This window comes from Lepus europaeus, chromosome 5 (genome assembly GCF_033115175.1).
Source record: "Lepus europaeus isolate LE1 chromosome 5, mLepTim1.pri, whole genome shotgun sequence".
NCBI lineage: Eukaryota > Metazoa > Chordata > Mammalia > Lagomorpha > Leporidae > Lepus > Lepus europaeus.
This window is the reverse complement of record NC_084831.1, coordinates 19,672,130-19,694,463: the sequence shown is the minus strand read 5'-3', so window position 1 is coordinate 19,694,463 and position 22,334 is coordinate 19,672,130. Positions and strand designations below refer to the sequence as shown.

General features: G+C 61.2%; 1 protein-coding gene across 1 annotated transcript in view; it reads right to left on the bottom strand.

The window, feature by feature from the left end:
- RPS6KA1 (ribosomal protein S6 kinase A1) overlaps positions 1 to 22,124 on the bottom strand; it is a 37,703-nt gene extending 15,579 nt beyond the window's left edge. The window contains exons 1-11 of the mRNA XM_062190701.1: positions 22,041 to 22,124; positions 16,598 to 16,642; positions 7,898 to 8,014; positions 7,588 to 7,669; positions 4,264 to 4,344; positions 4,050 to 4,129; positions 3,033 to 3,139; positions 2,012 to 2,049; positions 1,601 to 1,743; positions 1,230 to 1,300; positions 878 to 966 (exon numbers count right to left, since the gene is read on the bottom strand). Coding sequence (XP_062046685.1) covers positions 878 to 966; positions 1,230 to 1,300; positions 1,601 to 1,743; positions 2,012 to 2,049; positions 3,033 to 3,139; positions 4,050 to 4,129; positions 4,264 to 4,344; positions 7,588 to 7,669; positions 7,898 to 8,014; positions 16,598 to 16,642; positions 22,041 to 22,103 — 916 coding nt within the window. The 5' untranslated portion in view covers positions 22,104 to 22,124. The remainder of the gene's footprint in view (positions 1 to 877; positions 967 to 1,229; positions 1,301 to 1,600; positions 1,744 to 2,011; positions 2,050 to 3,032; positions 3,140 to 4,049; positions 4,130 to 4,263; positions 4,345 to 7,587; positions 7,670 to 7,897; positions 8,015 to 16,597; positions 16,643 to 22,040) is intronic.
- Between the last annotated feature and the right edge of the window lie 210 nt (positions 22,125 to 22,334).

Genomic DNA, 22,334 nt, shown 5'->3' with positions numbered 1-22,334 from the left:
CTCCCAGCGCTCACACAGGCCCGGGCTGCTGTGGCCTGCTCAGCAGTTTCTACTTTCTGGAGCATCTGATGATGAAGCTCCGATGTTCTCATGGAAGAAGGAAGGCCCAGAGAGGCTTTGCAATTTGTCCAGGGCCACACAGCAAGCACAGAAGCTGGATTTGCGGTGAGCTCCACAGAGGGCTCCCAACCACCCCTGGCTCAAGCCTCATTTCTGTTCCTCTTCACCTACTGTCTTCAACCCGAGACAGGCCCTCGCTCCATTCAATCCCCGGAACCCTGGACTGCGCCCTACGGAGCTGCTCATGGTCCAGGTGAAGCCAGGGGCCACGGAGGCGAGCACACCTGCACACCTACTGTGTGCCAGGCCTGGAACGGGAGCTCACCGAAGCATCCGGGCCCTGCGGAGGGGTCTGGACCATCCCCTCCCTCGGAGACGAGGAGCCGGGGGCCCAGGGGCTGAAGCAGGCTGCCTGGGCCCCTTGGTTCCTAAGTGACATTCATTCACTCAACACAGGCTGCGCGCCCGGCAGCAAGGACCCGACACAGGACCAGCTGGGACCTGAGCCTCTGACTCCTGAACTCCCGCGCTTCCTCTTGTGCCAGAAGCCTTGGCAGGGAAGCTGTGCAGGGCCTCTGTCCTTGTCCCCAGAGGGAGTGGGGATGACTCAGTTCCTGCCACCCCCCACCCCCCCAGACAGGTCAACCAACACTCCCTACACACTGAGCCAGAGGCAGGGTGGCCGGCGGCATTGTCTGCCCACACAAAGGACAACGGCCCTTTTCAACCCAGATGTGGCCCCGGGGCCCCGGCTGCGGCGGTGCCCAGCTCCCCAGCTCCCTGCCGCCGCGGCCCCTGCCTGAGCGCCGCCGCTTACCGAGCCGGTTGGCAGGATTCCGTTTGAACAGGGCTCGCAGGAGGCTCTGGGCTTCAGTGCTCAGAAACTGGGGCATGCCGAGCTTCGCCCTGAAACAGCCCCCGGCTCTCATCAGCCCTGCCCTAGAGGCCCCGGCTCCCCTCCCTGCCCCCGTCCAGGCCCAGCCCCCAGCTCAGTCCAGACAAGCCAGCCACCAACTCAACCCCCAGAGCGGTTGGGGATCCCGGTGGATGCGAAGGGGGTTCTGGCAAGCACAACATTGTGCCCATGGGAGGGTCTCATACTCTAGCCCCCAAACCAGGGCCTGGGGCTGGGGGGGACCCTGAGCTATCAGGGCAGGGCCGGTGCCTACTTGAGAATCAGGTTCATGGTATCCTTCCGGTCCTTCCCCTGGAAGGGCAGCGAGCCCGTCAGCATCTCGAACTGCGGAGGGCGGGAATCTGCTCAGGCTCTGATCCTGTCTCCCACACCCCAGCCTCCTCCGCCCCATCCACTCTGCTGCACTCCCAGGATTCCTGCTGGCCACCCAAGTCCACCCACAGTGAGAACCGTGTAGGTCCCTCCACCCTCTGCCAGCCCAGACCACCAGGAGCGGCACTGGGGCGAGGCCCAGGGCTGGGGCGCCCTAGGTGGGGGTCTAGCCTGGAAGAAAACCGCAGCACAGCCATGAGAGGAGAGATGGGGGACCGAGGGCTGAGCTTGGGCTAGTGCCTGGGAGCTCACCATCAACACCCCGTAGGACCACCAGTCGGCGCTGTGGGTGTGGCCCTGGCGGTTGACGACCTCGGGGGCCATGTACTCCACTGTCCCGCAGAAGGAGTAGGCCTTCTTCTCGTGGTCGATGGCCTCCTTGCTCAGGCCAAAGTCTGCGGCAAGGACAGAGGCCGCACCTTCAGGACACCTGGCACCCCTGCAGCCACCCGTGGCACACCCAGAGGGCGTCAGCCCCATGGCATTCCGCAGGCTAGGTGGCCGGCAGCGGGGATGCGGGTTCCGGGCCTGGGGCCTGGACCTTGGACCCCTTCCAGGTACCTGGCCCAGCCTCACAGGAGAGTGAACCGTGCACACAGCACAGAGCTCCCAGGAGCCCGCTCTGCCCTCCACTGGGGCCCGGGGCAGGCACCCTGCACTCACCCGTGAGCTTGATGTGGCCCTCCTCGTCCAGAAGAATGCTGCAACAGAGACGGGGCCAAGGCCTCAGCTGTGGCCACTGTGTGGTCAGTGGGACCGAGGGGCCGTGAGACACAGGCCCAGCCCACAGGAGGTGCTTCTCCCAGTCTATCTGATGACAGATCAGATGGGTGGGTCAGGGGGCACGGGGGTCCTGGAGTGCTATGCAGATGTGTGGCCTTTTTTTTTTTTTTTTTTGGAAATACAGAAACAGAGGTAGAGGAAAGACAGAGACCTAGAGACCAAGAGACAGAGAAAGATCGCCCATCCATTGGTTCACTCCCCAAATGGCTGCAATAGCCAGGGCTGGGCCGGACCAAAGCCAGGAGCCAGGAACTCCACCTGGGTCTCCCACATGGTGGCAGGGGCCCAACCACTTGAGCCATTATCTGCTGCCTCTCGGAGTGCATATTAGCAGGAAGCTAGAATCAGGAGTGGAGCCAGGGCTCAAACCTAAGCACTCCAACATGGGACACGGGTATCCCAAGTGGCGCCTAAGCCACTGTGCCAATGCCCACCCCCACCTCTTTTGCTAATCCTTGAAACATCCATGTGAGGCGGGTACTGCTATGGCCCCATGGGATGAATGGGAGACAAAGGCTCAGGGGAGCTAGGGAACTCCCCAGAGTTACAGAGCAGGTGCAGTCAGCATTTGAATTCAGGTCGCCTAACTGTGGAGCCAGACCTCATTCCACCTCCCCACCTGCCCCTGGCTCCCGAGTCACTATTGCAAGGTGTTCAGGTATTCAGGGCAACTCCTGAGGTTGTATTAAGGAATGACCTTTCACAGCAGCATCGCAGATGGCACGCTGGGTTAGTAAAAAGGTGGGCAACACACCTGCGCGGAAGGTGCTTGGCCTTGGGACGACGTTTCCCAGGAGAGCCACACCCACCTCTGTGGAGGTGACCCTGTTCTAGAAGAGGCCCCAGCCCTTGTCTGTGCACCCCTGAGGGAGGCCAGGGTGGGGCTGGGGGGGTCACTCACTTCTCAGGCTTGAGGTCTCTGTAAATGATGCCCAGGCTATGCAAGTGGTCCAGACCCAACGCCAGCTCGGCCAGGTAAAACTTCACGTCCTCCTCTGTGAACATGACCTGCAAGAGGTGCGAGGGGTTTCAGTGGACCCTGGGCAGGCAGCAGCTTCCTTGTCCCTAGGGTCTAGCATCCTCGGCCCTCCGATTCATCATGGGGTTTGAAGTATGAAATGATGGTGGTGGTCTTTGTCGGGAAACAGCCCAGGGGTCCCAGGGCTGAAGCCTGGGAGGAACTGTGTTGTTGGCCCCTGCAGAAGGACTGGCGCACAGCCATGAACTAGGACAGGAGCTTCCCACAGTCTGGAAGGAACGCAGCGAGGCAGGGGACACGGTATCCAGAGCGGCGGCGATTCAGAACACACCTGGGCTGGGATTTGTTTGCAGGAGAAACATGGGAAGGTTCAACAAGAAACCAATAAAAATGCTTACTGATGGGGGACACAGGGCACTGGGGTAGGAGGAAGCCTTCCCCATAAATATTTTTCTTTTGAATCATGTAAATGTTTTACCTATGCAAGCACCGCAATAAGGTTTAACCCCCCCCCCTTTGTTTAAAGCTTGGTTCTCTTTAAAGTTGGAATTGTGTTAATGACCCTATTTTTCGTATCTGGCTCAAAATCCTTTTATATCAGTTCAAAATCTTTTGGCTAACAGGTGGGACAAGAGTGTGCGAGTCTCTCCCTTGCTTGGTGCATCTGGGCTGCTCCTGGCTGCTCCCAGCTCTGCCCAGGGCAGCCTGGAAGAAGAAAGACACACAGGGGAGAGGTACCCTGAGCTCCCCCAGCCGGTGAGCATCAGACCCAGGGCCTAACCCTCCTCCATCCATCAAGGAGAAACTCTCGGAGGCTCAGCCAGGCCAGACAAGGCCTGGATCAGGTTCACCTAGGAAGGCCTAGGTGGCTCCAGACCTAGGCCGCACGGGACCCAGGAGTGGGAGGCCTTGTGGTCCGGCAGTGGGCTATCAGCTCACCTCTTTTGAGAGCCGTGTGAAGAGGTCCCCGCCGCGCAGGAAGTCCAGAATGAGATAGAGCTTGCCCTCCGTCTGGAAGGCTGGGGAGAGGGGCAAGAGTCACCGGCCGTGTGACCTGCCCCTCGGCCTGCAGGTGGGAGCCGGGACAGCGTAGACCACCGGCCAGGGCAAGCGCGGGCTGGTGCGGGAGTTCAGGGAAGGGCTGCGGTCTCACCATAGTGCAGCTTCACCACAAAGGGGTGGTTCACGTCGGCCAGGATGTCCCTCTCCATCTTGGTCCGGACGCGGTCGCGCACTGGCCAGAGGAGAGGCAGTCACCCCTTGCCAGACACACGGCACACCCACTCACTCCCCAGGGCCACCTGAGGGCTCAGTAGGCCCGAGCTCCTGGGGCTCTGTGCCCCAGGCTTTGGGGATGCTGACTTCACACTGCCTCCTCCGTTCCGGGTCTGGTCCCGGCTCCCAGGCCTGCTCTCAGCCCCCAGCCCTCACAGCAGTGCCCATCTGTCTAGCCCTGCCCTCCAGCACACCTCCAGCCAGGCTGAACAGGCCGTGTCCCCGGCCACCCTGTCAGAGCCCCACACTCTGCCTCCACATCTTCCCTGGCACCTCGACCAGCCCCTGTCCTCTAGCAGACAAAATCCAAATTCTAGAAGCTGGCGTGGATGCTTACCCTGGAAGCTGACTAGGGAGACAGATTCCCTGGGCCCAAGACTCTGAGCCACAGGTCTGGGTGGGCTTCCCCCACATTATTTTTTAATTTTATTATTTTTTAAAAGATTTATTTATTTATTTGAAAAGCAGAGGCAGAGAGAGAGAAGGAGGGAGGCAGGGAGAGAAGGAGGGAGAGGTCTTCCACCCACAGGTTCGCTCCCCAAATGGCTGCAATGGCTGGAGCTTGGGCCCTCTGAAGCCAGACTTCTTCGGAGTCTCTCACATGGGTGCAGGGTCCCAAGCACTTGGACCACCTTTACTGGTTTCCCAGGCCATTAGCAGGGAGTTGGATCAGAAGTGGAGTAGCCGGGACTCGAACTGGTGCCCAAATGGGATGCCAGCATCATAGGTGGAGGCTTCACCCGCTACGCCACAGCGCCAGCCCCTTTCTTATTTTTTTAAAGAATAGAAGTTGCAGGGCTGGCGCTGTGGCGTAGCGGGTGAAGCCACCGCCTGTGACGCTGGCATCCACGAGTGCCGCTGGTTCAAGTCCCATTTGTTCCACTTCTGATCCAGCTCCCTGCTAACGCACCTGGGAAAGCAGCGGAAGATGTCCTAAGTCCTTGGGTCCTTGCATCCACATGGGGACCCAGAAGAAGCTCCTGGCTCTGGCTTCAGCCAGGCCCAGCCCTGGGCCGTTGAGGCCACTGGAAAGTGAACCAGCAGATGGAAGATCCTCTCTCCTTCTCTCCCTGTAACTCTGCCTTTCAAATTAAAAAAAAAAAAAAAAATTTAAATATTGGGGCCGGCACTGTGGTACAGCAGGTTCAAGGCCCAGCCTGCAGCACTGGCATCTCATATGGGTGCTGGTTCAAGTCCCGACTGCTTCACTTCCAATCCAGCTCTCTGCTATGGCCTGGGAAAGCAGCAGAAGATGGCCCAAACCCTTGGGCCCTTGCACCCATGTGGGAGACCTGGATGAAGCTCCTAGCTCCTGGCTTCAGATTGGCTCAGCTCTGGCCGTTGCAGGCATTTCGGGAGTGAACTAGTGGACGGGAGACCTGTGTGTGTGTGTGTGTATGTGTGTATGTCTTTACCTCTCTCTGTAACTCTTTCAAATGAATAAACCTTTACCGAAATATCTTAATTTGGACATCAGCTGGTCTTCCTGCCCTCAGTTCAGGTCTCACCTCCCCCTTAGCCTCCCAAGCTGGACGAGGGTCTTCCAGCTACTTCCGACCAAGACTAATGGCACTTCAGGCTAACTTCAGACTAAGAGTGCTGGCCTTCCTCTTCAGAGCACTAGCTTTTGTTTGTTTGCATTATTTAAGAGAGAGAGAGAGGACGCACTCTCACCTGCTGGTTCACTCCCCAGTGTGCACAATGGCCAGGGGACGGAGAATTCATTTAAGGTCTACATGTGAGTGGCAGGGACCCCACTATTTGAGCCATGACCTGCTGCCTCGCGGGGTCTGCCTTAGCAGGAGCTGAGTAATGAACCAAGAACTGCTACATGGGGTGTGGCCTCCTGTCCACCAGGCCCCATGCCCGCTCCCCCAGAACATGCTTTATCTTCTAGTTTAATGTAAAAATTTTTAATGTATGCTTTAACTATTTGAAAGGCAGAAAAAGACAGAGACTGATCATCCATCCGCTTGTTCATTCTCCAAATGACCACAACAGCCAAGGCTGGAACTGGCCAAAACTTTGAGCCAGGAACTCTATCCAGGTCTCACTCATGGGTGCCGGGGATCCTAGTACCGGAGCCATCCCCTGCTGCCTCCCAGGTGCACATCAGCAGGAAGTCAGGATCAGAAGCAGAGCGGGACTGGGACTCGGGCATTCCGAGGGTGTCCCAAGTGTCCCAGGCAGCATCCTAAATCCTGGCCCCGTCAATTTTAACTTCTGTACTTCCCTCACTGGGTACAGCAGGGACCACACTGCCGTTAACTCTGGTTGCTATTTCCTGAACACACCTTGTCCCAACCCCCCTCTCCAGTTCCTCCTTCCTCCATCACTTTTCGGCTGGAACATTCCTAATTCGTCCCTCACGGCACAGCTTGCACGGCTACGGCTTAGGTGTCCCCCTGACCTCTGGACCTGCCCTCTACGAGGCTGCATCTGCACCCTGGGATCCCGGGCTCCTGGGACATCCAGGCCCACCGGTCACAGCAGCAGCTGCACCTATGTCCGGCCCCTCCCACTCAGCCCGAGAGCCCTGCTCAGCATCCCTCCTGGGAGACAACTCCCACACTAGCTGGCTGGCCTTGGGGCACCACAGCCACCATCATCACCCCCAGAGGCCCAGAACATTCTAAAGGGTGATACCACCTAGGCTTCCCACAGCACCCCCAGCCACTGCTTGGCTCTGACCCCACCTGGTCAGTGGCTACACAGCCAATGTCCGATCCAAAGTTCCACTACTGACCACCGTCACAAGTCTCCGGGACCCTAGAGGGCTCAGGGCTCCCTCCTGAGCCTCTGCCGCCCACCTCTGGGCCCTGCCTCCATCGCTCTCTCTTATCTACCCAGCCACTCTGCTGGGCTCCCTCGCGCCCTTCCCCACCCTGAGCTAGGAGGCCGGACAGGGCTCCCTCAGACTCCGGCAGCATCATGAAGCCACTCGGCTAACAGTGCGCCTCTGTCTGCCCAGCGTGATGCTTGAGGGACCCCCCACCCCCCAACACCCTGCATCGGCTCACTGCCTCCTTCCAGATGCTCACCGTCAGCCACAGTCACCGGCACTTGTCTGGGGTGGGGTGGGGGAGAGGCAGCCGGTAGTGGACCTGTTTCTCCACCTTCCCAGCAGGTGCACCTGAAGATGGTGCTCCCCCACCCCCGTGAGACCCAGCCTGGGTTCTGCCCAGGGCCGCCCCTCACTCACCTTTCAATGTCGCCTTCTTCAGCACCTTCATGGCATACAGGTGCCCACTGTCAGGCCGGGTGACCTTGCGCACCAGGAAGACCTGAGAAGGAATAGGGGGAGAAGCTAGGGAGGGCCTCGGCCTGGGGGTCCCCATCCTCCAGGCCCCAGGTTGATCCAAGCGTCCCAGAGCTCCAAGATGACCTTTTGCTCTCCCTGGCTACCAAGGTAACCTCCCACCCTGTCCTCCATCCTCTGGGCCGCAGGGTGGCTCGGGCCCCACCTCGGACATGACCGAGGCTGCCCTCCCGGCTGTGGGCTCACAACTCACTTTGCCAAAGGATCCCTGTCCCAAAACCTTGAGGAGCTCGAAGTGGGACGGGTCGGCCTTCTCGGAGCCAGCCTTGACGTGGTGCGTGATGGAGATCTCCTTGAGGACGCCCTCATCCTAGGGGAGACACAGAGCCGGTGGGCATGGCGGCCCCGTCCGTGTCCACTCCCCCCAGACCTCGGCAGGCCCGACACACAGCTCTCCGACGGTGCCAGCCTGCAGGCTCGTCCATACCAAAGCATCTCAAAAGCAGGGCAAGTACCGGCCCGGTGAGGCACTGCTCCTAAGGCTCCTGCTGCTCTGACCTGGTCAGCCCAAAGTGACGCGGCTGGCCAGGCTGGACCAACCCCAGGCTCTGGCTGCGGCCCAGAGACCTGCCCCAGGCCTGCCTGCCGGGGCTCGCCTCCCCCTGCTGTTTTGGTTTGGCCACAGTAGGAAGTAGGCTTTGTTCTGATAACCAGGAGGTAGAGACGGGCCTCTGTTCCCAGTCAGATGGGATGAGGGGACGGCTACTGGGACATCCCCATCAACCCAGTCCGGAGCACGAGGGAGTCAAGGCCAGCAGCTCCGCACCCCACCTGCACAAATCCCCACCATACCAAGCTACTAGAAGCCCCTTGCCACGGCACAGCGGTTCCAGGCTGTTCTCCCCTCCCTCTAATGTGCCGGTATTGCCCTGGAGCCCAGAAGGGGCCTCTCTACTTCCCCCGGAAGCAGGCCTGGAGAGTGTCTAATGACCCAGCAGGGCCAGGGCTGGGCCAGGAAATCCCGAAGCCACCTTAGGCCGGCCTGGCTGTCTTTTTCAAGGACGACAGCTGGGCCGGGACCAGATGCTGGGCACACTCACCGAGTCCTGCTGGGGGCCAGAGCCAGGGCCAGGGGCAGGTAGCGAGGTCTGCCCGACCCTCGGCCGCTGCTTCCTGGGCAGCCAGGGGAGCAGGGCCCAGAGCCGCAGACGGGGCGGCTTGGGATCCTGCTCCATCCGCCCAGCAGGGCCACGGCACCATGGCAGGAGTAGGCAGCGTCTGGGGCTGCCACAGAGTTAGCCAGGCCCAAGGCGGATGTGCAGGGTAAGGGCGTGGGGGCTGGGCCCAGCCCAGGGCAGCCAATCACTCGGGGCCTGTGGTTTCCCAGCTACAGGCCTACACCCTCAACCACCTTCCCTTCTTCTCTCTTCCCGCCTCCCTGGTGCCTGAGGGCTGCCCTCTGGCCCTGCCCCCCATACTCCCCTGTGGGCCTGCAAAGGCAAAGCCCAGAGCCAACCCGTCTGCTGAACAGATAGGTGCCCACCAGAGGCATGGGCCTGCCATGCAGCAGCAGATAAAGAGAGACATACGCCAGGCAGAGGCAGGCACCCAAGAGGTGCAGACAGATAAAGATGGGTGTCCAACAGGCAGGGCAGGAGGAACAAGCAGAAGTGGACCGAGACCCAACAGGCAGAGGTGGGTGGCATCAGAACTCCAACAGGCAGAGGCAGATGGGGACAGGAACCCAACAGGTAGAAACAGAAGGCCACGTGGATGCATCAGGCAGACAGATGGGAACACCAACCCAACAGCCAGAGAGAGAAGGGCACACGAGCCCGACAAGCACCCGGCACGTGGCATGCAGCCAACAGCAGCAGGCAAGCACCCTTCACGGGGAGACAGAGACAATGAGCAGTAGAGAGAGACAGCCAGGGAGCCAGGGAGGGCCCGGCAGACAGATAGACACCAGGGCAGTGGGGGTCTGGCACCCACAGTGAGAGACACTTGGGCAGGCAACAGGGCAGGGATCCTCAGGAAAGGGTTAAGTGCAGAGCTGTGGCTTCTTGCTGGTGCACCTGGGGGTGAGGAAAGAGACGAGGGGACATAGCCTGAAGCCCCCCGCACAGCACTCAGGAGGACAGCTCAGCACTCGGGCAGATCCGTCTCGGAGGTCTTCTGTCGCCCTAGAATGTTCTTCCCATGCTAGGGCCTGAGGGGGCCCCGGACCAAGGGAGCGGCTGAGGGAGCCTCTGTCCTCCTGAGTGAGATTGATGGCTTTGCTCAGATCCAAAAACCCCAAAAGCTCTGCTCTCCATTTTGGGAACAAGAAGCTGAGGCCCAGAGGAGAGTGACTCCCTCAAGCTCAAAGCAAACCAGCGGCAAAGCCAACTTGAACTCGGGTCCCTCCCCTGGTTACTGCCTGACCCGGGGTCAGGAAAGGGTGGGCAGGTAAGTCAGCCAGAGCCACTTCCTGTCCAGCCCAGTCCGCCCCCTCCTCGGCCCTGGGGTCCGTGGGGACTGCCCACCCCAGGTCCTGGCCCTCTCTTTAGGAGGTCCTCCCTGACAGAGGGGACAGTGGGTATAACAGCCCCACCAAAAGCTGCCCCTGAGTGTGACATCCTGACAGGACAGCGGAAGCCCTGGCTCAGAGAGGGGCTGAGGTGGCTCACGGCCTCAAAGCATCCCTGCCCACCCCACCCTGAGATCCACGCCTCCGCCTCACCCGCCTGCCTCTGACTCGACAACGCTCCCTGGGGACAGAGGCAGTCACCCAGAAACCCCAGGGGACAGAGCCACCACACACCCACTCCTCGCCCACAGTCGCACGGCAGGCGCTGCTAGAGACAAGCCACCTCGGCTCACCTTTCCGGGAGAGGGGAGCGAGTCTCTCTGAGCCCCGGGGCAGTCTGCCGGGGTCTGCATGGTGTGGCTCCGGCGGCGGCCAGAGGCCCCGGTACTTCTTACTTCTGCTTTTCGTAGCCTTCCTCACCCAGAAGGCAGGGTCCCCGGGCCCCCTCCTTCTCACTTCCCTCTCGGCAGGGAGGAGGGACAGAAGTCGGGTCAGGCTCCCATGCGGGGGTGGGGCTGGGGGGACGCTGCAGACCCCAAGCCGGCCAGTCCAGGGAGCACCCCTGGCCACACCCCTCTGCCTCCTCTAAGGAGAGGAGGTACAGCTTACGCAGAAGTCACCAGGCCGTGAGGCTTCCTGGCCCCCAGAGACGCCGGGGACAGAAGTCAGCCAGGCCCGGCCACAGCTCTGGCGCTCCTTCCCACATCGTGACCTTCCATGGCTGGGCCGGGACAGCCCTTTCCACGTGGCCTCACCCCTCCAGTGCACCCATCGGGACCGACCTGCACAGGGGCAGGACAGAATCCCTGTCCACAGACACCGGTGTGTGGGAATCCACGCCCCCACCTGCCCCTTCCTCGCGCCCGCGGAGCAGGCTAACACCCTCTGAGGGGTGGCCTGCAGGGCGGGGAGGGAGGGCTTGCTGCTTCCTCCACAGAGGCTCAGAGGCCAGGGCAGCTCTGGGAGCCCCCAAACCTCGGAACAGTTTATTCCCCGAACCCTCAGGCCCTCAGAAGCAGGGAACCATGGTCTGTGAGACAGCCGAAGGGACAACAGGCAGAAACAGCCTCAGGGTGTGGGGCCTGAGGTCTCTGGGGCGGGAGGGGGAGGACAGCCCACATCCCTTGGTCCCTGCCCTCTCACCTCCCCACCCCTGCCCCCAGATACTTCCTCTTATTTACTTCCTCTTGTGGGGCAGCTGGGAGAGAAGCCCAGAGCCCCCAGCCCGATGCCTGGGCCTTCGGGCCAGCTGCAGCCGAGCCCACCTGCCGGTCGCTGGCCAGAGAGGACACCCACAGCCCTTCCCCAGCTGACAGCATCTGCGGGGCCTCCCAGGTGCTGCTGCCTCTGCTGGGATACAGGTTCCCAAGTATGCCTCCCAGCATGCCCCTTGGCAGGTGAGGACGGGGCCGCGGTTCCCAGGCTCCCTTGTAGAGGGCGGCCGGCTGCAGGTACTTGGCCAGGGCTGGCCTGGAGCGACCACGTGGCCGTGCCTCCTGTTGGCTGAGCATTCACAGCACATGGCACGCTTTCCTTCAGCTTCTGCTCACGTGGATTCTGCCAGGCCTGAGCTTGGCACTGAGGCTAGGATCCTGTGCCTTTGCTCCAAGGGGAGGCGCCATGATCCCCCTTCAGAGTAACAAGGCTAGGCTCAGAGAGAAAGTGACCTGCCCAAGGCCACGCACACGCTAGAAAGGAGGAGAGATGGCCGGCGCCGTGGCTCACTAGGCTAATCCTCTGCCTTGCGGCGCCGGCACACCGGGTTCTAGTCCCGGTCGGGGCACCGGATTCTGTCCCGGTTGCCCCTCTTCCAGGCCAGCTCTCTGCTGTGGCCAGGGAGTGCAGTGGAGGATGGCCCAAGTGCTTGGGTCCTGCACCCCATGGGAGGCCAGGATAAGCCCCTGGCTCTTGCCATCGGATCAGCGCGGTGCGCCGGCCGCAGTGCGCCAACTGCGGCGGCCATTGGAGGGTGAACCAACGGCAAAGGAAGACCTTTCTCTCTGTCTCTCTCTCTCACTGTCCACTCTGCCTGTCAAAAAAAAAAAAGAAAAAAAAAAAAAAAGAAAGAAAGGAGGAGAGCTCAGAGCGCCAGCAAAGGCCGTTTGCTTCCAGAGCCTCCGTCCTGAAGGGCGGCCAGCAGTGACAGGTCCTGAGCCCCCGCCCTGTCCCAGGCCAGGAGGTGCAGAGGCTAAGGCAGACCCGGCCTTGTCCTCAACTCTAAAGAAATCCACAGTAGCAAAGCACAGCTGTCCCCGGGCACGGCTGCAGTCAGGGTGCTGTGGCCGCCCAGAGGTGGGCACTGCCAGGGTGGGGGAGGGTGGGCCAAGGTCTGCAAGGCCTCCCAGAGAGGGGCAGGCTCTTGATCCTTGAACTCGCTGAGGATGTACAGGTGTTGGCCAAGTCAAAAGACACGCCAGGGGGAGGAGGATCCGTGTGGGCCAGGGCATGAAAATGGGCGTGCGCAGGCGGGGCTGAAGAACCGGCCGCTCACCACAAATCACTTCCCCTGTGTGGGCCTCAGTTTCCCTCTCTGCAGAATGAGGGTGAAATGACAACTTCTCCCTCCGAAGGCTGTTTCTGGGAGCAAAACGGGCCACGGTGACAACAGGGCCATTCTAAACACAACTGCTCCCTCGTTTGGTTGGGCGTCCCGCTGCGGGGTCTCCCCTGGGCAGGCTGAAGGGACAGCACCCAGCCACACGGAGCCCCAGGTGCGGGGAGGGAGGGCTGGCAGCCCTGGGATGTTCTCCCCCACACCTGAGGCTGCCCCGGGCTCCCCAAAGCCCGCAGTCACATCCTGCCTGAGCTCCGGCCTGGGGAGCCTGAGGGATCCGGGAGGGATCAGGATTTCATAAACAGGAAGGGGGGGGGGGGGGACGCTCCGCTCTCAGAATAGCCCTGCAGGCGCTTCAAAGGGGTCCGGCTCCGGAGATAGCCGGGGGAGGGGTCTGGAGTGTCCAGTCTGCTCCCAGGAAGGGAGGGGGATGGCGCCCCAGTGTGCCTGGGGGTACCAGGTGTGCCCAGGTGCTGCCACATCCCGCTGAGAAAACCCCAGGCCCCTCTCTGCCTGAAACCAACAGACAGACAAGCACGAATCACACGGGGGCCCTGGGGCGGGCGCTATTCTTTCTGAGGAAGAGAACCTGAGCCGCTGAGGGGCGAGACGCTCGCTGGAGGTCACAGGGCAAACGAGAAACGGGGCCAGGACTCTGCGCTCAGAACGCCCGGCTCCCGGGTGCTTTCCGCCTCTTCTCTTCCTTCTGCCATATGCCAGCTCTGCGGGGACGGTGGCCCAGGCCCCAGGAGACCCCCAGCCCATCTTCCCCTGGCACACACAGAGTGACCATCTGTCTGGTTCACGCTCAGCCCCGGGCTCCGGTACAAGCAGCCGGGTCCCCTGAGGTGTGCTCATGCCATCACGTCACTGAGAGGAAGGTGGCACACATCCCTGGCAGCACGGGGCCTACACAGGATGGAGGACCCCCATCACCACACAGCACCAACCAGGCAGCTCTCCTGTGTCCACCTTCCCCCAAAGATGGGGTGCCCCCTGAGGGCACGGGGTGCGGACTTCACTTTCAGATCCCCAGGCACCAAAAGCCTGACGAAGCATCAACTGGCCCACGGCCAGCTCATTCCACTGCACGGTTGCCAGGTCCTGATCTCAGGTTGAGCGCCCCCTGGTGCACTGGGCCCAGAAGTGGGCCCTTGGGGTCACAGAACTCAATGGGCTGAGAGGCACACAGGCCGCTTATGGTCCAACAACACTTGATTCCATCACCCACCACCTAAGGGACGTTGGGCCTCAATTTTCCCATCTGTGAAATGTGCATAGTAATTGTCTCTGCCTCTGAGGGTGTAGTGAGAACTAAACAGAAAGTTCCTGGTGTGGCGCCAGGTATGGGTGGAGCTCCTTCTCTTCCCCAACGTGGCATTCCAGGCTCTCCAGGTGGCCTCCCCCTCCCCACCCAGAATCTTCTGCCCCAGAGTAAGAGTGACAGCCTGGAAGCAAACAGAGGCTACCTGGTCACGTTCCTGCCTTCTCCCAGCTCGTCCCTGGAGGTGAGGAGCCTGCACGCATTCCCCCATAGCTCTAAGCTCCTCAGCCACCTGCAGAACCTCACCCTCAAGGCCTGAACCTCCTGGGACCGGCGTTCTGGCACAGTGGGCTAAGCCACTGCCTAGGACACTGGCATCCCTGGTTCAAGTCCTGGCTGTTCTGCTTCCAATCCAGCTCCCTACTAATGTGCAATGGAAGGGAGGCAATGGAAGATGGCCCAAGTCCTTGGGCCCCTGCACCCATGTGGGAGACCTGGATGAGGCTCCTGGCGCCTGGCTTCAGCCAGCCCCAGCCCAGCTGTTGCAGGCATTTGGAGACGGAACCAGCAGATGGGAGGTATCTTTTTCTCTCTCTCCCTCGCCCCCCCCCCCAACTCTCTCTGTCAACTTTGCCTTTCAAATAATAAATAAATATATATTTTTAAAAAACACTTCTGGAAAAACAAAAGATATGAACATCCTGGTTTCTCACCGGGGAACTACGTTTTGTTACCAAGCAATTAATGGCAGCCACTGTATGGAAAGAAACACTCCAGACCCGGGCTGGGATAACCCAAGTGGCCCAGTCCATGCTACTTACTGATGTTTTCTATGATTATTTTATTCATCTATTTTTAAAATGTATTTGAAAGGCAGAGAGACAGAATCAGAGACAGCCAGAGAGAGATCTTCCATCCACCGGTTCACTCTCAAAATGTCCAGAACAGCTAGGGCTGAGCCAAGCCAAAGCCAGGAGCTCAATCTGAGTCTCCCACATGTGGCAGGGACCCACCTACCTGAACCAGCACCGGCTGCCTCCCAAGTAGGAAGCTGGAATCAGACGTGGAGCCAAGGGGCCGGCGCTGTGGTGTAACGGTGCCAGCATCCCATATGGGCGCCAGTTCAAGAGCCAGCTGCTCCACTTCTGATCCAGCTCTCTGCTATGGCCTGGGAAAGCAGCAGAAGATGGCCCAAGTCCTTGGGCCCCTGCACCCACATGGGAGACCCAGAAGAAGCTCCTGGCTCCTGGCTTTAGATCGGTGCAGCTCCAGCCATTGCAGTCATTTGGGGAGTGAATCAGCAGATGGAAGACCTCTCTTTCTCTCTCTGCCTCTCTTTCTCTCTCTATTTAACTCTGACTTCCAAATAAATAAATAAATCTTAAAAAAAAAAAAAAAGGTGGTGGGGAGCCAAGACCGAAACGCAGGCCTCTGATATGGGATGCAGATGTGCAAACTGTGTTAGGCGCCAAATGTCCACCTATGCTGCAGCCACAGAAACCAGCAAAAGGGGAGGGGTCATGCTTCGCTCCCCCTGCCCCACCCTGCCCAGCTGGTCAGCTTCTCTTAAGAAGCTGACTCAAGGTAAATATCAGTATCAACCCTAAATTCATCTCAAAGGTCACGTTCTTGGTAGGTCTGGCGCTCAGGCAGACCAGCCGGAACGCAGGGCTCCAGCAGGAAGTGGGGCTGAGTAATCCCAGGCCTTCCCGTGCCAGTGTCAAGGCCATGTGTGCCGGGCAGTCACAACCGCATGTGTCCTTCACGTCACGCCTGTGAGACAGGCACGACTTTCCCCCTGCACACGAGGAAGCAGAGACTCAGAAGGAGGACGGGCGTCAGGTCAAAGGCCGGGGGTGGAGCCGGGACTGGAACCCAGGTTGGCTGTCGGGACTGGAACCCAGGTTGGCTGTAACGCCAGAGCCCACACTCTGCACCTCCACGGCCAGCGTCTCCTGTGACTGCACAGCTACCCAGAGATCTGGGCATTGTTTTTCCCAGTACAGAGAATGCCCAGGGGACAAAGGCCACACAACATCCAAGGAGTTACAGGAAGGAGTCTAAGTAAAGAGAGAGCAGGGCTGAGGGACTGAGCCCGGGTGGCCACCTGCCGGGCAGTGGGCCTGGTTAGACTGGGGATGCCACTGGGTCCCCCCAGCCCACGTGCCCACACGCGGTCAGGCCCAGGTCAGGTGCAGTTCTACCGAGGAAAGCAGCACAGTGGACCAAGCGTCACCTGTCACTCCCCGGGCTGTCTCCTGAGAGCCAGCCCAAACCATGAGTGGACAACTGAGGCAGCGTCCTAGCCTGGGAGGCAAGTGGCCAGGGTTCCAGCTGCTAACCCTTCCAGGCCACAGTCCGTCAGCTCTGAAATACGAGGCGGGATTTGATGACTTCTACACCCAGGTGGGATCACAGGACAGCTGAGCTGGGCGAACAGGCCAGAGGCCGGGGACCTCACACTCAGACGGGATGAGCACAGGTTTCCTGCCACCTCCAAGGCCATGAAATAGTAGCTCCCACCCTCCAACCCGGGCCCAAGCCCAGGGTGCATGCTGGTCCTCACCTTGGATGGCTCAAGTCCAGTTTCTTCCCCCGAGGCCTGGCCATTCTAGAAAAGAGAAGGGAGAGGGGGGAGCGCTGTCAGAGCTCACCTGCACAGGAGAGAGATTCTGCAGGGCACCCCCACAGCCAGGGGGTCCCGGAGGGAGGGGCAGGAGTCTGGGTGGGCCTCCTCCTCTGCTTTCATGGGGAGGGCACCCGGGGCCAGCATTTCCCCCGTCACTCTCTGCTGAGCAAACAGCTCATTGGGAAGACTCCGCTGAGACATCACCAGCTCCCAGTGAGAAGCAAGGGTCACGTGTGCCAGAGGCAAACGGTGTGACTCTGTGCATGCTAATCAGTGAGGCCTCAGTTTCCCCAACCTGCAACACGGGGGTGGAGAGAAGGATGCAGCCCGCTCCGGGACCCTCCCCTCCTGTGACAGGCAGACGCTTGCTCCCTGCTCCACGCCCCTGCATTCTTCCAGGGCACCACCCTGCAGGGGCTACACACTCTCCCAGGCCCGCACGGGGCGCCCCAGCAGGGCAGAAAGGAGGGCTTGGTGCTAACAGCTGCTCTCTTCCGAACCCCTGCCACATGCCAGGCTGGGCACAGTGCCTCACACCTGTGGCACCATCAATCCTCATGACAGCCCCAGGGGGGTGGGCCCTTGCTCCATCTGGCTGAGAAGGGAACGGAGGCTCCCAGGGACCCACTGATGGTGCCTGAGGTCACAAAAATGGAAGTGGGGATTTGAAGTTTAGTCCAAAACTCAGGTTGTGTTCAAAAGAGATTGTTCTGCAGCGCAGCCCACAGCCCAGCCAGGGGAGCTACCTGCAGGGAGGGGCAGGTGCCCAGGTGCTCCTCTGGGCAGTCCTACAGACTTCACCCCCAGGTGGGCACACCGAGGTGCACCAAGCCTAGGCCATCCGGTGAACAACCTACCCTACGCGGGCTCTGGGAAGCTGAAGGGAGCTGTCCCACCCCTCCTGGCACTGGGAGGTGGACAGGAGATTTCCAACAGCTAGGGAGACCCAGCCTAAGGCGGGTCAGGACTTTGGAGCCAGAAGCTGGGTCCACAGGGCAGCTGGGGCCCTGCTTGGCAGCAGCAGGCACAGCTGTGCTCTGCCCATTACATAATCTCCCTGCCCCTGGAGCAGCTCCCCCTGCCACTCCCAGGACATCCTGCCCCGTGAGCCCCATAAATGCCCCTAATCCTCCCCAGGGGCAAGTGTTCTGCAGGCCCCTACGCACACACATACACACACACACACCCCTCTCAGCAGCATGGGAGAAGGGAGGCATTGGCCAGGGTCCAGGGTGGTGGGTGGGGTAGGGGAGCACTTGCAGTCTGGGTTCTACCTCTCCTAGCATCCTAGACTTCCACAGCTACCCACTCACCCCTGCCCCAAACCCTCATCCTCCCTATATCAGATGTTACCGCTTCATTCACTCACTCACTCACTCAGTGTGGACTAACGGCCTCTGTGTACCAGGCTCCAAACCTTTCTATGGCTCCCCATGGCCTGCGGAATAAACTCCAGCTCCTTAGCAAGGAATCCAACTGCCCAGCACAACGACTGTGGATGTGGGTTCGGGAACTTGACCTTGTGGATTCAAATTTTGGTTTGCACCCCCTGCATGACCCTAAGGAGACTACTTGATTTCCCAGAGCGTCAGTTTCCTCATCTCTAAAATGGGGATAAAAGTAATGAACCTCATCAGGCAGCTACAAGAAGCAAATGAAATAATGTCTGTAAAGTACCTGCGTGTAGCCCCTCTGCACACAGTACCCCTGTCGCCATTGGCCCATACTGCTGAGCCGAACAGTCAGACTCCGCAGTCTGCTAGCATTTGCCTGGTGGCTCCCTCCACCAAGAAAATCCTTCCTGCCTTGTCGCTCCGGTGAACTCCTGGTCTTCTCTCAGGACTGAATTCAAACGCCGCCTCCTCTGTCCACCAGCCTCCTCCCTGCTCTCTGCCCCCACAGCACTGAGCACCCTGCAGGTTAACTCAGGGAGGGGCCGAGACTTGCCCATCAACCTCTCTGGCCTGCAGCCAGGGTCCAGCATATAGGACATCAAATGAACATCCAGCCCAGCAAAGAGAGCCGGCTGGTTGGAGCAGGTTCTCCGACTCCTATCTATCAGCTGAGGTTCAGAGTGAAAGGGACTCAGCCAAGGCCCCTCAGCTGGCAGATGGCGGACGTGGTACCTTAACCCAAAGTCACGTGGCTGACAGCCCAGAGACTGGATGAGGGAGGGTAGGCAGAGGTGGGTGGGTAGAGATATGGATTTCTTGAGCAGTGGCCTGGATGACCCAGGGGACACCGCAGGTCCGGTCTGGCTGCCTCCCCTCCCTGGGTCTCTAGCCCAGATGCCCTCCTGATGGCACAGGCCTCCCATGAGAGCCAGTACAGATCTCTAGGGGGAACGGCGGCCCTGGAGAAAGGACTGGGGGTGCTGCTTGGAGCCCCAGCCTGGTGGCTGCGAGGGCTGCTGGGAGGAGCACAGCCGTGAAGCCAGCAGGACAAGGTCACTGACCCTGGCTCTGCCAGCTCCCTCCCCGTCACATCTCCTGGCCTCAGTTTCCTCCTCTGTACCACAAAGGCAATTCTGAGGGACAGCTGCGCTGTTGGCAATAGTGCTTGCTTCATACGTGCTGACCGTGAATGAATGAATGAGGATGACGATGCTGACCTTGCAGAACACCGACGGGAGGACCTTAGCTGACGAGCCTGGTACAGAGCGGAGCCCCTCGGCCTCTGATGCAGATGCACGCTCTCCCTCCCCCTGCAGCCAGCACTGCTCCACCGCACCCCCTTCCCAGAGGTCAGAGCTGGGTTCCGAGAGACGGCCTTCCTTCCCACGTCTCGGGCAGAGGGGCCCAGGGCAGCTTCTGGTGACACTGGGCAGCAGATGGAGGAGAACAGCACGTGCCCGCGGGCAGGAAGCAGCTCCGGGAGCCGGGTTCCGAGCCCAGCACTGGCAGGCCTGCACACGGCTAGAGGCTGGGGGCCAGGTGCCAGGACACCGCCAGCTCTCGGCAGAGGCTGCCCAGGGCCCCTGTGGGCTGAGACGGCGGCCGACGTTCGGAGCCGTCCTGGAGTCCCTTCCACCTGGGCCGCCTGGACCCAGGCCTTCCCCTGCCTTGAGCTAGAGCTTTGGGCTCCAGCCCCGTCTCTGACACTGATTCATACGCCAGTTCTCCAAATGGGGGTCATAGTCCTTCCTTGAGAAGTTGCTGTGAGAGTTAAAACAAGGTGACGGGGAGAGGCGCGGTGGGTGGCGTGTCCTAGAGCTCCGTCCCGGGCAGGAGGGAGCCTGGGGCAAGGCCTGGCAGAACGCTCACCCACACCTCTGCAGGGTTGACTCCACCCGGGGCCGCACCCTGGGCCAGGCCCTGCCTCCCAGGGCCCCGTTTTCGGCAGCAGCATGGGGATCGCAGGGCAGTCCAGATCCCAGGCTTCTGCCAAATGCCCGACCAGCCCCTGAACTGCCCCCTGCCTGGCCGGGAGCTGCTGCCGGCGGCGCCTATACCTGCAGATCAGGCCGCTGTATCACTTTCAGGTCACCTGGGCTGAGAACAGCGAGGCCCTGTTCTCCGGTAAGATCAGCCCAACCGGCACCCTGGCTGCCCCGTGGCTCCTGTTACCCAAACAATGACACCAACTGCCTGGCACCTCCATGGCGGGGGTGGGGGCAGGGCGGGGGGTGGAACAGGCGCAGGGCCCAGGGCCCAGTACCCTCTCCGGCCCGGGAAGTGCAGGCTAGAACCCAGCCCCTGCCACTGCCGCTGGGGAACTAGGCAGCTGAGCACCGAGAGTCACACAGCATGTCCAGGGCAGAGCTCCTGCGGAAATCTCACACACACTCACCACCCCCACCCCGGCACAGCCTGGGAAATCCGCCAGTCTCTACTCGGCGTGGACTTCAGGTGCAACGGCGCCCAAACAGAGGGGAATCTCCCACTGAAACCAGGCCCCCACCTCAGGGATCCCCAAAGAGAAGCCGGAAGTGGGGCCCTGGATGGAAAGGAGCTCCCTACAGTATAACCCGAGGGAAGTGCCTGCCCAGGCCTCCCCAGGCACTCAGTCCTCCCCTCCTCTGGGAGGCCATGGGTGCAGGGGTGTGCTGGCAATGGAGTGCGCCTCTGAGCACCCCCAGGCCCTTGCGCCCCAGTCCCAGCTGGGGGCAGGCAGTAACAGGGGCTGCGGAGGGCGGGGTTTCTCACCTCGGAGGGTGAGTCAGCTGGAGGACCTCGGAGCAGGCCGTGTAGGGCCAGTAAAACCCCGTGGCAGGGATCCCAGAGCAATTTACTCCAAATTGCGCCTTCAGGTTGGTTACCTAATCCTGCCGCGCCCACCCTCCGGGATGTTGGCCATCCCTTTAAAGGGGCAGCTCATTCTGGGCACTGGAGACCTCAGGTCCAGACCCTGAGCTCATGAGAGGCAGGGCTCATGGTGGCCGCTCTGGGTAAGAGAGGACAGAGGAAGGGACCCAGACAGGGCACAGAGGCCCAAGCCAGGAGAAACCACTTTGGTTCCCGGGGTCAAATGAGGTCTCCACCTGCTCTCTGTATACCCTCATCTCACCGGCTCCCCTAAAGGTGTGTGGGGGGTATCACCTGCCCGCTCCTCCTCAGCAGCCCACGGAAAAGTTTTCAACCTGCAGGTTCAGGGTCTTGACCTTGGCCCTGACCCTGGGGTCAAAGGGCATAAGAAGAGGCAGCTGTCTGTCTGCTTAGTGCTCCTGGCATCAGAACTCTCAAGACAGCCGCTGCCTCTGGGAAAAAGTGGGTGGCAGAGGCCAACTTCCTGAGGACCGGGCCCTTCTTAGGGAGGGAGGCAGGCAGGGGGTCCCGCTCCTCCAGGTCTAAGGGCGTTCCCTACTCTGATCTCCACAGCCTGGGGCGGGGGACACAGGTGTCCTCTGGTCCTAGCCTCGGTAAAGGAACCCGGGAGTTCCAAAGCCCCGGAGGCAGGCTGTCATCCCGCATGGCACAGCTGCCAGGGGTCCAGAGAGGCAATCCGTCCAGGGCCAGGAGCCGCGAAGCCAGAAACAGGAGCTCTGGAGGGAGGCCACGGGAGAAGCGGGGCGCCATGCCCCTTGTTTCTTGGTGGAATCCTACACACCTGGCATCCCAGCGCTGCCGGTCTGCACTGATGCTGGGAGCTCACGAAAGACGCCGGGACGGGTCCTAGGGGTGTGCGGTGCAGGGGCCACACCTAAGCACCCCATGGGATCTCCTTTCCCGGCGAAGGCAGGGGGGGTCCCCAGCGCTCGGCGGAATTGTCCCTTGCACAGGCACACCCGGGGCACAGGGGGGTGGAGCCGGGCAAGAGATCGCCGGGCACTGGCGCGCTCGCGGGCGCCCGCCGGGCTGCAGCGGCGCCGCGGGCCGCCCCGCCCCTGTGCGGATCCGGGCTCGCCGGCCGCCGGCGCCCGTCCCCCGCCCCGCTCACTCACCTCCGGGTCCAGCGGCACCAGCTCCATGAGCGGCCAGGGCTCCTTGAGCTGGGCGAGCGGCATCGCGCCGCCGCCGGGCCGCCCGCGCTCCTCCGGCGGCCCCGGCTGCGCCGCCTCCCGAGCCCCGGGGTCCCCGGCTCTGCGTCCCCGAGCGCCCGCGCGCCCCCGAGCCCCTCGCGCTCCGGCTGGGCCGCCCGCCGCCGCCGCCGCCGCCGCCGCGGCACTCGCACTTCGGCTCCCTCCGTCACCCGGCGCCGCCGCGCCCATTGGCTACCTGCGCGGGGGGCGGGGCCA